The 17,008-nt window shown below is 43.5% G+C and overlaps 1 protein-coding gene across 2 annotated transcripts in view; it reads right to left on the bottom strand.

Moving 5' to 3' along the window:
- LOC128880961 (receptor-type guanylate cyclase Gyc76C-like) overlaps positions 1-17,008 on the bottom strand; it is a 72,001-nt gene that overhangs the window by 19,170 nt on the left and 35,823 nt on the right. For both annotated transcript variants that reach the window (XM_054131568.1, XM_054131569.1), the window contains exon 4: positions 14,239-14,436. In XM_054131568.1, the coding sequence (XP_053987543.1) occupies positions 14,239-14,436 (198 nt within the window). The remainder of the gene's footprint in view (positions 1-14,238; positions 14,437-17,008) is intronic.

Genomic DNA, 17,008 nt, shown 5'->3' with positions numbered 1-17,008 from the left:
AGTGTCTGACACGTATACGTTCAGCTTCGCAATGAATTTAGAAATATGAAAGAAGTGATCGCATCGATGAGATCGAAAAATACTACAAATTGTCGGTTGGAACTCGTTCTAATCGCTAAATCAACGTTTAAATCCAGCTGTTCGACGAGTCTGGGGAAACACGTGTATCCTAACGAGTGCATGCCGTGAAAAAGTGTTGAACGTTCCGAGCAGCCTCGAGAATTCCGAGCGAAATAAATTGCAGATGTTACGCTTCTTCGGAGAGGCTTGCGTCTTCCACGTTTCCGACCTCTTCGCCTCCTGACTACAAAGATAAAGATTCTCATAATAGAAATCGAGTTTCGGTAATAGATGGTGGCAAGTTCAGGATGCTCCACGCGACTAGACGATCATACGCGGTGTCGATCACGTGCTCGAATCTCCAGATAAGTGCGTCGCGACAAAGAATTTCGTTTATCTGCGCGGCAGAAGAGTCGAGCGAACGACGCCGTCGTAAAACGAGGGAAGAATAACGCCGGCTGACCATACATTCTTGTTGACCGAATGAATACGCGTCGGTACGCGCCGGGCCCATAATTGGTGCCGGCCAATTAAGGGTTAATTGAGTGTATTTTAGCCTGAAACCAGCCGCGTCGTCGTTAGTTAAGGCGGCACCCACATTAAACCGAAGCTCTGCAACGCCGATATAACGCTTGTCTACGACCACTTTGTGCTTTGCATCCTTCGGTGCCGCGGACGAAGAAAACGATCATACGTCCATCGATTTATTCGCGATGCGTTTGCCTTTTCATCGGCGGAGATGAAAAAAATCGAGAAAAGTGACTCTTAAAACGCTGCGAGGGAGATCGTTAAGATTTCTTTTTTTCCGTACGCAGGTGGCAGTCATTTAACAGATATAGGAAATATTTTTGTACACATGCAAATTTCGAGAAATGAATACCAGATGAGCGTATCAGGTTCGTGTCATATCAATTTGTTTTGGAATTAAAAGGGGGTTGGACCAAGGGAGTTTGTCAATATTTAACAAAAGTCGTTACTAACTGAGTAATTTTAAAGAGAAATTGGAATTACAGAGAGTTTGAGTGTCAGTTCGGACATCCTGGAATTCTGGAATTCTAATTAATAGAAATTAAAAATACAAGTAGTTCCAGTGTTAATTCAGAGACCCCGGAATTCTGGAACCCTAATTAATAGATTCTAGGTGTCTATGCATTTATGGCAAGTCGACACATGGTGCAATGTACGAGCAGACACAAAAATGCTAAAATATCAACGATAATATACACGTTGTACCGTGTAGAAAATATGAATTTGCATAAATATCCGCGATGCACTAATCGACAACGTTCGCTTGGAGCTACGGCAGACATTGAGCGAGCGGGCTGTTTAAAGCCAGTTGTCAGGTCAAGTTCGCAGGCTCCGTCAATGTGGATGACTAAAGGCGGTTAACGTTCCAGTATCGAAATCTGATTCCGAATCCGGCCAAGTAGTTTCTACGGCAGGCTGTCAGGGCGGCTAATTTGAGCAGCGATCCTTGAACGCAGACAGCAAGCCGAACCCAAGGTCAAAAAACACGTTAGTCACGTTCGATCAAAGCGTGCACCGTGAATCACGCTGGTACACAATCGCGAAAACTAGAATGACTACGAGGTGTTCGTCATTGGTGACGAGACGTGGAAACAGGGATGGCATGGTTGGAAAAGAGCGAAATCAAAATCGAGTGACGCATCATCGAGGGTCGCGCGATGATTTATCCAGAGGCGGATTTATTTCATCCGTGGAAAAACAAAAAACTAATCTACAGTGATCCAGATCGAGACATTTGGTGACGCAAGGCCAAAAATTGACTCCATCTTGCAAAAATTGGTAATGGATGGATTCTCACTTTTGAGATTTACATTTCAGTTGTACCATTTCAACTACTGCTCTATTTAGAAAGATGCCACAATTTAGAAGAAAACTTTCTACGTAAGAAAGTATCGATCTAGGCTGACATTAACTTGTGAATACTGTAAGTATAGCAAAAGTTTCCTCAACTTGAACATCGTTAGCGGGAACATAGTAATTAGACAGTGGCATGAAAAAGGCTATAAATAGTCTTCCGGTAGATAAAGTGATACCGGCAATTATAGTTGCAACTTTTCGTGCTCGGTTTGTTACTACTTTGTACGACTCTCTCGAGTACTTGTTTTCGAAAAGTGAACGTAGGAAAGTAGATAGCCGTGCATTTTTATTTACATAATAGTAGTAAATAGATGCATAATCGAAATTGATACCTTTATTGACAAAAATTCATTGTCTACCAAACTGTAATCAATTCTGAAACGGTAATTTACACAATACATACATAGCCTTAACTGACTACCAAACAAATATTCTCGAAAATCCTTGCTAGGATTAAATATTATTTAAACTATTTGGACACTACGTAATCAAACATTTATCGCGGTGTTTAGTTTTGTAACCATCAAAAATTCACGAATTTCATTTAAATTCGTTTCCTTTGATACTTGACTTTCAGAATCAATATTTTTAGTTTTTCAGTGAAAAGTACTGTCACCCATATATGGGTGACATGGCGACCAACGTGTTAAAGCGTTCTGTGAGTATCATACATTAGGTTGAATACATGTTACCTGCACCAATAACCAATCTAACAGATACTGTTATATCTAAGAATGTCTATAATCGACAAATAAATGTTAGAAAAGCAACGAGACACGAGGAGAGGGCCGATCTATCCAAAGATCTATCGGACACCGCTCGACTCGCTTCTCAGATCATTCCGCGAAAAGCTAGCGCTGCTCTGCGAACTAATTCGCATAAATATTAATTAATCCAGCGCGTGCAATATTATGTTACGCGAGCGCCACGCTCCTTCTTCCTCTTGTGTTCGCGCGGAGGATGGACGCGAGGCGACGGTGACGGAGGGAGAGAGTCGGACTCCTGTTCGCCAACGGAACCAGTATTCTCACACTCTATTCACTCTTTTATTCCCGCCTCTAAAAATAGAGTTTACTCCGGTAAAAACGTCCGCGTTGCGTTCTTTCCCCGACTCGTGATGAATGGGATCTCGACGATCCCTCTCCGACCACCGACGATTATAATCCAGTGGTCGAGGACCGATTTCTGGAGGGTGTCTATTGGACCACGTTGCCGTAAAAAACGACTGACCCACTTATCCGAAAACCCTTCTGGCCGTAGATGGGTTATTGGGTCCATGCCGGACACCTGGGCCCTTCCACGAGCCACCATTTTTATTTTATTTTTATAGAAAAATTTCTCACGATTACCGTGTTCGATGAATGCTTATTCTGAACCGTGATTCTTATTAACATTTAATGGAAGACTGAGTGTTACTATATGCATTCTAAATATTCAATTAATTCGGAGATGTACATATTCAATGCATTTTAAAGTTTTAGATTATTATACCAATGTTTTTTCGAGAAAGTAATATTTCCGAACACGAAAAGTCGAGAATAAGATATTTTTCTATATGTTAATATCTATCGACTGGAACAATTAAATCTTAATATCTCCAACTTTTTGTGTACAACTTTTGTATAAAAGAGGTGTTTTGGCGTGGATTTTGACGAGATTTTGAACAACCAACTCAACAAACAAACAAACAAAAAAAAGGGCTCGTCACCAAAGACCTCTCTCTCTCTCTTTAACGGAGCACCCTCTACCACCCAGAGCCCTGCCAAATGTTGAACATGCCTTGTGCTCCTCGGATTAGGAGAATGAAGCAATCTGCGGGAACGAAAGGAATGCACTTGGACCGGTAATACTTTCAACGGGCGTCCAACAGACGTAATAGGCGAAGCTGTTAAAACGTCGGACGCTTTGCCAAGCGATAGAGTCACCCGAGAAGGTAATCCTCCGTTTATACGCGACAGCGTAGCTTCGCACCTCGGAAACGTCTACAGAATACGAGGAAAGATATATCAACTTTATCGGGGCCAGAAATGAAATCACGACTCGCGAGCACGAAGCTCGATCGAGCGAGAGTAAGATTACCACTATCGATGAATTTCTCAACGTTATGTCATCCGTGTTAATCTTGCGTAACCGTGGCGCTAATCAACGCACGCGTGCGCATTCCTGATAAAAAAGGGACACCATACGCGCGTGTCCCAGGTGAATTTTACATAATGTTACGGTGGTGCACGGTTGGCTGAGTTTGGGCGGTGCACGGTGGTCCAGGAACGTAAAAAAGTGGACGGAAGTGAGGAAATGCATGGAGATTGGATTATATTAGGAGGGCCGAAAAATAATCAAAATGTCTTTGACTTGGAAAACTTTTTCAACGAAAAATCGAAGGACTTTTTTAAAAAGGGAACCGAACAACTGCCTTTACATCGATGAAAAATGTTAGAGAATGATGGGAATCATTTTGTCGATTAGTATTTCAGATTTCTTTAATAAATAAATATTTTTCGCCAACAAAAGAGACGTTGATTACTTTTCAGTCCTCCTAATAACAAATTTTGTTATTGAAACGAAATTTGCATTGAGAATAAGGTCTTCCAAATTAAATGTTGGTTTAGAATTATGCACGTTGCTTAGGACATTACAAGCAAGCGAGACCATCTGCCATTCCAAATTATTATCACCTTCGTCTAAAAGGCGAAAAACGTACGGGACCTAGAAATACTTCAGGCCATCTTGAGAACTGCTGGTACAGTGAGAATTTTCGCACGAACTTTTGGCCAGTTTTCACGTTCTGGCCCAGTGTGCAATGGCGCGTCGAGCCGCTCGTAAATTCCTCACGCTATCGCGATATATTTAACCCGGCGATAATGTAGCAAACAAATCGTATCGTTTCGCGCGAAACCGGTATTCTCACGCTCGCTCGCTCGCTCGTCCGCGTTCTCCCGTTGCTAAATATAGCGTATTTAGCCCGCGATCGGGCGTCGGGGAGCCTGCGTGCAACGATTCGCGGGTTCCAAGGCAGAAAATCACCGTAATTTCTCAGCCCGTGCACACGACGAACGCGCAACCGGACGAGGAAACGCGACGCTAGACCGGCGACCAAGTATCGTCCGGCGGTCGATCATCGTTGTTCACGCGACGCTAAAGATAGCCCGGCGATTACTTCATCGTGGAAATCACGTAACGTCACTCGAAAGAGATATAATGTGGGTCGGTGTCGAGGAGACGAGGAAATGGCAGCGCGCGGAATAATCGTTCTCGTGGCGATCCAACCATACGCGAGCTAGGAGACCCTGTTAACAGTGAAACCGCCACCCTGACTCGTGTTTTCGACTTTCTTTTTGGGCCGTTCCACATGTTCATGCCACTTATTCTCTTGCTACTGAAATTAATATATGAAACGTACCTTTAGCGTGATAAAAAAAAAAAGTAATTTCTATTATTTTACAATTTCTTCCCACCTTTCTGGCATAGTTATTATAAGGTCACTATAAAATTTCCGTACATTTTTGTTTACTAGCCACGTAGTATTCGTGGCTTTTGGAAGGTTGTCGCAAACGTTGCACCTTCTAGGCAGCTCAATTACTCTGACGTTTTTATTTTCTAGTGCAGTTTTTCGTGAAAATGATTGTAATAGGGACCTAGGTACATATAAATAAAGAGAAGTGACCAAATTAGAACCCTCAGTTAGTTTTTCTTGTACAACATCTATGGGATCGCCGATAAAATTAAATTAGACAGATAAAATCTAATGGACCGCCTAGCTCGAGACGTTTCGACGCGGCTGGCAATCGTCGCAATAAACTTTTTACCACTCTCGCGTGTGTGTATAAATAATGCATAGGCAACGCCAAAGAAGTCTACCGTTCGCTATTACCGGACCAATAGCTACCGCAGAAGCGCTATTATTACACCGTTATTGCACAAGATGAAAGCATCGCGATGCTGCATTACGCCTACGCGCGCGGGGAATCTCGGTAAGGATCGTCGGTGCAACAACGCGCGCGTACGTCCGAAAACGTGACCAATTTCAGATAATGCGCGCCTCCGTGACATTGACGGCGGAGAACATAAGTCTATTTGTATCTTATCACGGTACGACTCGCCCGCGCTACAGACAGGTATGATTTATGGCTCTCGAATTGCATTGCAACGTCAGTAACGAGAGTTCTTCTTTCGGCGAAAGGTATCTTTTGCTTGGGAGCGTCCGGAATAATTCTATAAAAAATAAAAAATGTCGACGGGTCTTAATTACCGCGATAACATATTGTAATGTTAAACAAGCTATACTGTGCAGCGAATATTAGGTGAGCGTCAAGAGGTCAGTGACCCCTGAGCTCTAGGTGCGCCTCCAAGGTAAATATTGTTTTAAAATTAAAGTATAAATTACTCGAGTTCATTGGATCCTCTGAGTCTCAAACATAAATATCCTCATACTGTGTGCTCCAGTTTATTGTTCTTTAATTCCACTACTATTTACTTATAGTTGCAACACATAAATCGGATATAGCAGCAGTCTACCGTGCAATTTCTGGAAATTGTTTATTAACCCATGAAGCTTGCCAAAACTCTCAAACGCGAATGACTGCATCAACAGCTAGCCGAACAGTTTCTCTAAGCACTTATAGAGACTTTGAGTCTATCGAAGGCTACCAAACGTGTACCTGTTCTTAAAACACGATAGATCAAAATAACCGATAAGCCCCCATTCATCGACGAATTACGGAGTTGATTCTGTAAAAGCACCACGCAGAGGAAACACGCGGTGTCAGCCCGAGGAGCCAGGACAACGACGGACTGACACCAAGCCGGACCAGGTAAGCGTTCGTTCGAGTGCGTGGGGCATCAACAGGCTCGGCTATAAATAGACCGCGAAGGTCAGGGGAATCAGCAGTTTTCATGCAAATGCGCCATCGATGGAATAATATTGCTCCTTTCGCGGGGAGCCGATCCAGCTCCGGTTACTCGGGTTTCCAGTTGCGAAATCGTTACGATTTAATCCGTTTTCATTCGCAGACGCTGCGCCCCGGGGATTAAACGCGCGCCGCCTCCGCGCGCAACGAGACCACCTCCTCCTCCTCCTCCTCCTTTGTTTCGCGAGTCTCGCGCACGCAGAATACCCTGGAATTTATATTCGTAATTGATGTTGTTTACTCGGTGCTTCCACTCGGTGTACTTCATCATCGGCGAACACGCGCGATTTGAATTGGAGATTTCGCGCGGAGGAGAACCGGAGGATGACACGCTAAATCAGTGGTTCTTAACCTTTTCGAGCTCGTGGCACAGTTTGGAGAAGAGGGATTAAATAATACGAAGCACGAGGTTTTCGGGACCACCTGATAAGTAAAGTACAAATAGCGTCGTGTCATCTTTTCGTTTTCGGCGTACGAAGAAATCTTGTCGAACGATAACGTTAGGGAGCGATGTTTCGGATGACGTAGACTCGTTTCCTGTGGCGCCACTGATTTGCATAGTCGTCGCGCGCTGAAACGACGGAAAATCACGTTGTGTGCAGTGCAGAAAGAGTTTCTCTCGACATTCGGGGTTTAAAATCTATAAAAAATGAAGATTCTTGCAGGTGCTCTTCGTAGCGATTAAGAATTACTGCGCTAAATAGTCGAGTTGAAGCAGAGTCACGACATAATTTTACGGAGAGTGTTTCGGTAAACGAACCGTCGGGCAATAGATTTTACGACGAGAAACATTGTCGTCGAGGCTCTCGGGTTTCAACGCGTCTTGCGCGCCGAGTGAATGTTTCAAATCGAGTTACGTAAGGTCTCAAAGGGTAATTCGACGTGGAGCCGTTAACGCGGACCCTCGGAATATTGCGCGCGAAATTGCGGGCAATCTTGTCACAGATTCTCAAGCGACTCGCGATAAGCCTTTGGGTTTGCCAAGGAGACGAGCCTCACCGTTAGAGCCACCTTATGAGGACACGTCCCGCGAAGGAATAGAATCGTACAAACCTCGAGAAACTTGGGGTAATTTGCTAGCTTACTAAATTTATGCAAATAGACGTAGGATTGGTTTTGGTTCATAATATTAAGAGCTACTCGGCACAAAAATGTTTACTCCGCTCGACACAGAGAACGAAATAGACACCGAGTGAACTACTACCCCTAAGCAGCCTCCAAGATGTTTTCGGATAAGTAAAAATGAAATTAGAAGAATGGAATAAAATTTGGATAATAAAAAACAAGTAACATACACAATGCAAGTATAATAGCCTAGAACTTTTATCAATAATTACGCGACCACACCATGGACAGATCCCATAATCTCCTGTACTTTCCACGATGACCGACCACTGACGATTCACCACATCCTACATGGACACAAAAATATTTTCCACTAGCGTGATTTTATCATGGGGAATATACCCAAGTCAAAGTCCTCGGGATAGTCGATGCTTCGAGACGCGGTGTCGACGGACCCGATCGCGTGGACCACCCTGTACACCGCGGCTGGGGCTACCCATTTAGGTACATGCCTGTAGGTGGACTCGGAGCCTGAATGCCCACCTATGCGCCGGCGAAGCTCTCGTAACGAGCGTGTGTATGCGGGTACCACGGGAACCAGTGGGAACTTTCGATAAGTGACTCGCTGGCTCGCTCGCTCACATTTCCTCTCGAGACTCGGTGCGCGTGCACGCACACGCGCATCGGCACGCGGGTCACTGCATCGCGGTTGGTGCAACCACCTGTTGATTGCACCGCTGCCCGAGCCGATGACGTCTCCGTGGATCGGAAAACTATTGGGCTGCTGCGGGAATTGCGCGCCACGTTGGAAAATCTGCTCGATTGGAACAAAATTCTCTTCGTCGGAATTCCCATTGCAACGCGCGGCGCAGAAGACGATTCGGTTCCGTCGTTATTCACGGGCCCATTTCTGTCGAAATGTCCTCGAACTACCGAGGTAGTTATTTTTGTAATTAAAAAGAGGTTGAATAATTAATACAAAATGATTTATCGATGAAACTGAATCTCCATTACGATAGGTGCCCCGAAAAGTTGGTACAGAATCGTTAACAACTAAGTGACTTCAGAAAAAAGTTCCAAGTCCAAGAATCATATTACCTGGCTTGGTAGTTTTAGCGTTAAATATGAAGTTTCATTGAAATCTATCGAGGCGGTCGGACGCAATCACGGCAAACCAAGTCAATAATTTACGCCAACGGCAACTTCAGCGATCTGTGATTTGTATTTAGAATATTTTCTAGACTTTTGTGCAAAAGCGAGTGTTGGTTGTAAATAATTTAGCTTTCGATGAATATTCCAAGCAAATTTCACAATAAATACTGTTTCGCAAGCGAAACACAACGTTTCGAAGCGTGTCGAAACGTTGAAGTATGCTGCCATCGATATTGAGTGTCGCGAGATGGCTACATTAGATTCTAAAATTCTTTCGAGAAAGTATGTTCGATGCGCGCATGTTATTCGAACTCTGTGCCATTCGAGCGCTGCGACAACGAATTCGAATCGGAAAAATCGGGCCTTTGACGTCGGGAGATCGACTGCGTCAACCTAAATGTTATTTTCACGAACAGATATGTTACGAAATGCTACCATGTTTATGCTGTATTAAACAGTGCGCAAGACCATCGTCAAATAAATTCACCAAACCGAATAATAATAAACTCTGAAAGCTAGACATCAATGCCGCGTAGGAGCAATGGCGTCACTAGGGAAATGGAGATCGCACTGCGTGGCACTAAAACGAATGTCAAATCTATGTTTCCACAGAAATTGTATCACTTTGTATAAAAATGTTCGTCCTTTGTGCGCAGGAATATTCTGTCAGCGAATTTGATTTGATTTATTTAGTGGTATCATTTCTCTCGTGTTATGATACAATTTTACTACGAGTTCAAAAGGTCATCGTTTCCGCGTCATTTTCAATGTCTATACTATGAAATTTCATCGTTTTCTCGCCAAATTTTTGCGTGCATCACTCGAAACTTAGCGAAGAGCGACGCTAACGCTTCTGACACCGCTGCGTGGGAGTTGCAGGTTTTAACGAAAATAGTCCATGGAAGAGGTTCGGTTGTTCTCGCCATAGGCAGAAAATAATTCGACGGAAGCGCGAATATAAACCGCGCAAACATCCGGTGGAAAGAAGAAACGCACGGCTCGACGAAATTCAACGACGCGTGCTCGCGCAGGAGAAGTACCCTCTTGTCTCGGCACGCGGTTCCGCTGTGCTCGCTAACGAGTGAAACTAGGTGAAAATAAGAAGCAGCGCGCCTCTCTTTACGCTTTTGCACCAGCTCGTCCCTTGCGTGCCCTCGAGAAGGGCCGATCTTAAGCTTGGAGGATCAACGAACACCTAGGACAAACGAAAGGTGTAGCAAACATTGTGAATTTTTTGAGGGATCCAACTTCTTGTCACTAAGCATTTTTTTGGAGTTTAAGTAATTTGACTATTCCTTCTTGATTTCTACATAATATTCTCAAATGCAAAATACTCAATCTTGAGGGTCCCGACAGGTAATCACTTTTTATGTCCATAATAATTTTCCTGAATAATAAATATTGACATCATTTATTATTTTTTACTTTATAAAGGAAATTTTAAAAAACAATCTACATGATCTCATCGCATTTTTCAACTTTTTGTTTCATGGAGTTAATCGATTTGTGCAATGGACGGCTCAGTTATGCTCCGCAGTGTACGTGTGAAACTTTATATTATCGTCCATTAGGTTTGCAAGTTTTAGGTCTGAAATAATAAAGATGATTCTGTCAAGGATGTCGGCGAATTCAAATCGACTCATTGGCGATTAAGTAGCCTTTGGCCAGCTGGTTGATAGAAGCTGGAACTTCCCCAACTTCGTGAATTCTTCAAAAATATTCAGGAAGTACAGGTGAAAGGTAGCACTATCATAAAAATATTATTGAAAAATACTAACATCCCTTAAACGCGCCGACGGCCGCCACCGGAGAGCTCCGTGTGCTTTTATCCCCTCTTTTCGTTTCTCGAAGAAACGTTCCCGGCGTTCTCGCGTGTCCGTTTCATTCTCTTACGACCTACAATTAACATAAATTAGTCTGGAGGCCTTTTTACGTTCGCGTACCACTTTCTCATATTCGAGTCGCCGGGAATCGTGCGAGAGTCCTCGAGAGACCGCGCGTCCTTACAGACTTCCATCGAGGAAACATAGTTCTCCTTTTTCCCCCTTCGTTCTTTCCATCGGCTCTTGTTCGTTAATTTCTTTCGGAGCGAAGCGTAATCGAGCCGCGCGGACTGAATTTTATCGTGCAGAGGGACTCGTCGACGAGCGCGCTAAACTTTCCACGTGGCGACGCACGCTATCGGCGCGCGATGCAACTTTTCCGCGAGACGATACGTTCCCCTCGCGTTGGAATCCTCGTTACCGAGAAGACTTTCACGGAAACGTGTTACCTGCTAGAAATTGGCCGACTCGATCCCCGCGGTAATCTCCTGCAGTCAAGCAGGTGCAACATTAAACCCCTTTCTTGTCCAACGTAGCGTTCCAAAACGTCTGTAAACGGCAGATCGTAAAAAATGCCGGACTTCTTTCGATGTCAATTCTTCGCGCCAGTATAAATTAACACCGACGTTAATTTGCAACTATTTCTATCGCGATGGGACAAATGACTAGTCTTAGGGACACTTTCTTCAATGAAATGCAAAAATATTTTACGTGAAACTAAATCGAATAATGCATGAAACAATTGTATGTAATTCATGTACAGCATATAAGAACTGTATACACAAATTAAAAAACGGTCATTTGACCGGTCGTGGTAGGTTTAGTGTTAGAAAGTCTTGGTCCATTTTGCGATCGGAGGCTTCGTTATCGAAATACGAGCAGTTAAAGGTGAATTCATTATTTACACTTCTGTCAGAACAACTTTTGGTTAAATAATACTTTTATGAGACGTGCACTCCATTGTTATGATCCAATCATGGTAATCCAAGTCCCACGGAAACGTTCTCGATGACAAATGGCACTGGAAGCCGGATGACCCTCCGAAACGGCCATTTAAAAATAGCCGCGGGTTTCGTGACAAGTGTTTTACGAATTGCTGCGGTCGCATCGGTCGTGGTTTATTTTGAAGCGTCCGCTTCTCGATAATTTCTTCCATAAATAACCTTTGAATCCAAAGTTTCCGTTCGACCGTGACGCTAAAAATATCACAGCGATAACGTCATCGATCCGGTGACGTCACGACATTTCGACCTTCTTCTTTCTCAGTCACCGATTCTTTTCCTCTTTTTCGATTCCCGCGTCTCGAAACGAAATCCAAAAGCACGATTGTCGGAGAACAGTCATCACAGCCCACCACCCCCAGCATCATGCTTAACAATTCCTTTTTCTTCCTAAATTTTATCCCACCTATCTATTTTAAGAACACGAAGGAGGGCGAAAACAGACATTCAAATTAAAGCAAGTAGACGAGGGTGACTGACGTCAGGCAATGCGAAAAAGCACATCAAATTAACGAAGGTAACACGTCACGCGTAACAGTGACATAATTCATTCATAGGAGAAGATCGTAGCGAGCGTTTAAAAATAATTGCTGCGGTCGTTTTTAAACCGAGTGCCGTGAATATCCTTTCTCGATTTCTGCCAGAGTACGTCGAAATTGGTGGGCCACGGTTCGTGGATCTAAGCGTGTCTCAAACCGTAGATTATCCTAGATCCGAAGCTCGTGACGCACTCGTCTAAGCAGGATCTAGAATCGCGTTCATTGCGGACCAAACTGAATCGAACCGGTTACGCTTGAACAAAGTGGACAAAGCGTATCTAGTTCGGGTATGGACACGTATTTCTGATTCGAATCGTCTCTGTTACAACTTGGTTCGCCGAGCATGGAATACATATATCGTCGGCTTAAATCATCGCGGGACTGTGCTATTTTAGGCGCAGAGCGTGCCAAGATTAGACCACCGGTTCCAATTAGGATACCTCTGTCGATGATAAATGGCTGACTCTACTTCGTAACATCGGACGGTCTGCGAAACACGCTTCTCGCGAGACTCGTTGGTTCTGTCGTTCCAACGCGAAACCGTTATCTTTGTTTACGCAAAATGAAGGAAGTCATCGTTAACGCTAAGTCCACGGTGCACGGTCATTTTGGCCTACAGTGACTGGTATTAATACATATTCGGACACTATAGAACTTTATTCATTATTACAATATACATACACCTGGACATAATTCAGTTTATACATTTTTTGTTGTGTGATATATTAGAACGTATGTTTGACAGAAATGTAAATTTTCTACTCCGAATTTCACAAGGAAGTCCCGTAAGTATTCGTATCTACTATTATTTAATTATTCAAACTTCTTCAATAGACAGAGAGTACGAATATTTATGGCATTGACTGTACGTTGATTTTTATCCACGCAAATAGTACATATAGAAGCATACGTCATAAAGTTCTCAGAAGATGCTTCCAACCTTCGTAAACCTAGCGTTAAAAATTGATCCACTGTTCGTGATTTAGATCCCGTGCTGTGATCGAGAGTCGAGATAAATCGGGGCTAGCTATCAAAGGATCCACTCCGAAACAAAGAGCGCGACTAAGAGTATAAGAAGGTGGTTCCATGGGAAAGACCATGGCGCCAAAGACGCCAATTTTTCAGCGAGTGGATCGAATCGCCGAAGGCGTAAGGATTGCGTGTTACTAACACCGCACGTACGAAAGCTCAAGAACGCACATACGCGCGCGTGGAAGCGGCTCGTAATTATATTGTCACGCCGCGGGTGTTCAATTTGTCGGCACACATCCGCCTCCCCCGCGTTTGTTAACCACCTTCGACAAGTTCTACGCTGCCTTCGTCACCCTGCAACCCCGCTGTTCTCACGGAGGGCTAACGACAGCCCTTGAAACATATTTTTTAATGTTTATCCTAATGATACCCTATGATACAAATTTGCAATGTCCAGCTTCAGAATCTTATTATTTTCGTCAATACTCGGTATTAGAAACGTAAAGCATTTGATTTAGGTAGGCATGTATCTTTTTATAAATGATCGAATAGAACGTCTCTGAGAATCTGTGGCTTTTCGATGCTAAAAGTGAGATGTCCACTTAGGGCACATTTTCAAGTACCACTCTCCCGGCAGTGTTAACCTACCCCTCGAATGTCTCATCTACAGATCACCGCGGTAATTCGAGTAAACTCGAGTCGGGAGGACTAAAAGCCTAACGGATCTTGATGCCATTGAGCGCGTAAATGTCGGCGAAACTGTCCGCGATACTAGAATCTTGCTTAGCGAGCTTGCAGACCAAGCGTCGTGTTAGATAGCGTTAAAAGTACTTACATAACTAATCATGGGTATGTTGCGGGACTGAGCGACTATGGCTTCAACGTAGCACGAGCCTTCCGGACCAAAGAAGGCTGCAACCCCGTCGCAGATCATATCGATCATTGCCTTGGTGGCTTCCACGGTTTCTCCCCTCGTGTCGCTCCATCGCATCACCAGCTTTACGTTCGGTAGCATGTTCGGATCGTTGTTGATCTGAAAAAATTCGAGAAGAATTCCGATTAGAATCGTTCCATAAACGAAGCTCACGATACCCGCCGGTAATTCGATAGGCAATTCAATTTTCCAATTCGCTCGGGAGGAAACGCAAAGTTATTTTCGTCCCACGTGATATCGTCGAGCGTTACGCAACCAAATGCGAGGCCTCCACCTGTCTTTCGACATACAATATTGAATAACAATAATTGGACGATGTCACGAAACACTCGTTGCGATCGTCGTGAGCGAATCGCGGAACTCGCGCACTTATCTTCCTTAATTACTTCCCGCGATTCGGGTCCTTCTCGTTCGAGAAAAACGGTCGAATAACAAATAAAAGGTGAGCCATTTTTAATATTAGGATATGATTGGTTTTAACCCATTCCAAATTTCACAAGGAAAGCTTAAGAATATATTTATACTAGGCGGGGCAGAAGTTTTTCTTTTTAATGAATTATGATATAATAAAATTGGTACACAATCACCCGATAAGTGACAAACAAGTATTGACATTCACAGGAACGACGTTACTGGTCCCCCTTTTCTATATGTATATCTAAATACATCTAAATAAATGTATACCTAAATACATTTTATTGGGTTGTCTGAAAAGTCCATGTCGATTTTTGGTGGGTCGGTACAGGTCTGAATATATCGGAATGGTTGAAGATAAATAACATGTATACATCCCTTAAAAGGTGGAAAGGTTGTGGAACAAAATGGTACTTATCTAATTCAATAAATACAGTCAGTCCCATAAATATTCGTACCCTCTGTGACTATTACAATAATTCGTCTCAATTAAACGATGTTTCATGAATAAACATTAGACATGTATATGTTTATAATAAATATTTATTTGGAAACATCATACCTATCATTTCATTCAGACTTTCTTCAATAGTCATTGAAGGTAGGAATATTTATAGTACTGGCTGTATTGAATTTTTCTTAAAAATTCCCAACGAATTTTCTGAGCAACCTAACGTACCTAATAACATTCTTTTTGAAACGAATAAAATGCGAAGAATGTTTGCACAGTCGAATCTGAAATGGCTGGACAATTGCAAGAAGAAGAACTGGAGCGCTCGGGTTCGGTAGAGCGATTCTATTAGCGCCTAGTCCTGGCCCGCCCCATGAATCGTGGAAAACCACGCGTTCGCCATTCTAATCGACCTTTCCGCGAAAATAGGCACAGGTAAAAGGATTTATCGCGCCCACAAAAGTTTTCAGCGATGCCAGCGGCGGTGGTAATTTCAGCTCGCATTGCCGAGCACGTAAATCGTTGCGACGGCGAAGTGACTACTCGGAATGGTATTGTTTGCTGGAATTCGGATTTGCATAATAACCGAGCGAGCCGGATACACCGTGAGAGTCGAGAGGAACGCTCTCGATGAAAGAGGACATCACGAGTAACATTATGTATTGAACTTTAATCGACGTTCCAGACGGCCAGAAAAATCGTGTTCGAGGCGGCAAAGAAATGCCACGAAAAAGTCATCCCGCGAACGAACAGTGTTTACACGTACGCGCGAAACCTCGCTGGGAATCTGGACGCGATGAAAACGTATCTCTCCTGGGAGACGAACCGTACGAGTAAAACGACGGGATTAGAGAACCATCGTTCCAATTACTCCGGTAATTGTTACTTCGCCCGTCGCCCTGCGATATTTCCAGGGCTCGTGATTCGTGCAGCGCCGCGTCGCCGCGTTGTTCGTCATCGTTAACGATGGGGATGCGTAATCTCGACAAATGTTATGGTCAGAGATGGGCTTCGAATAGTAGTCGATCGAACTGTTACTCATTCAACTTGATTGCATAATCCAAATTGTTAGTTTTTTTATAACCGATTGAAGCTAGGTTGATCGTTTACATTACATAAGACGAAAAATATTACTTTCTGATAAGAATACAGTTGGCAACCCCGAGTGCAAACCACCGGTGAAATGTAAGGGGGAACCGTTAGAGCGGTAATCGAGAGAACGCTATAAAAAATCATTGCTCTTCCCGTTGCATGCTTCGCATTCCAGATTTTGCACCTGCCTTGTCCATGACCAAATTCGTTCCATTTCCATGGAATGCGAGTAATGATATGCGTCCGGCGAGTAAGGAAGCGAAGTTCGAGATCATCCCTTGGCGATGTTCTCCCATAAAAAGCTGAAGAATTTCGCCATCCTCCTCTTTTATAGTTCAAGGATCGAATTAATTTTTTTCTTGAAATTCATAAATCCTGTTTCCATCATAAAGGTGTTCGACGATCATCCCTTGGCGAACCGAAAATGGATGATCCGCCATGAGAAGCTGGAACATTCCACCATTCTCCTTATCGTCCAAGGATCCTTCGAATTCATTTTTTCCTTAAAATTCATAAATCCTGTTTTCATCGTAAAGGTATTCAATCCATAGAGACGCTCCCGCAAGGTCGCCATCGCTCTCTTTTTTATTACTACGTTGCAACTCGAATGAAGTATATACTCGAAGGATTTAACGGCGCAGTAAAAACGTTAATAAAACATCATTATCCGCGCAAATGAACGCGAACGAAGACAGCATAACAGACGCTCGCACG

The sequence above is a fragment of the Hylaeus volcanicus genome, chromosome 8 (assembly GCF_026283585.1).
Source record: "Hylaeus volcanicus isolate JK05 chromosome 8, UHH_iyHylVolc1.0_haploid, whole genome shotgun sequence".
Lineage (NCBI taxonomy): Eukaryota > Metazoa > Arthropoda > Insecta > Hymenoptera > Colletidae > Hylaeus > Hylaeus volcanicus.
The sequence above is the reverse complement of the archived record's forward strand: the minus strand, read 5'-3'. Positions and strand labels throughout refer to the sequence as shown.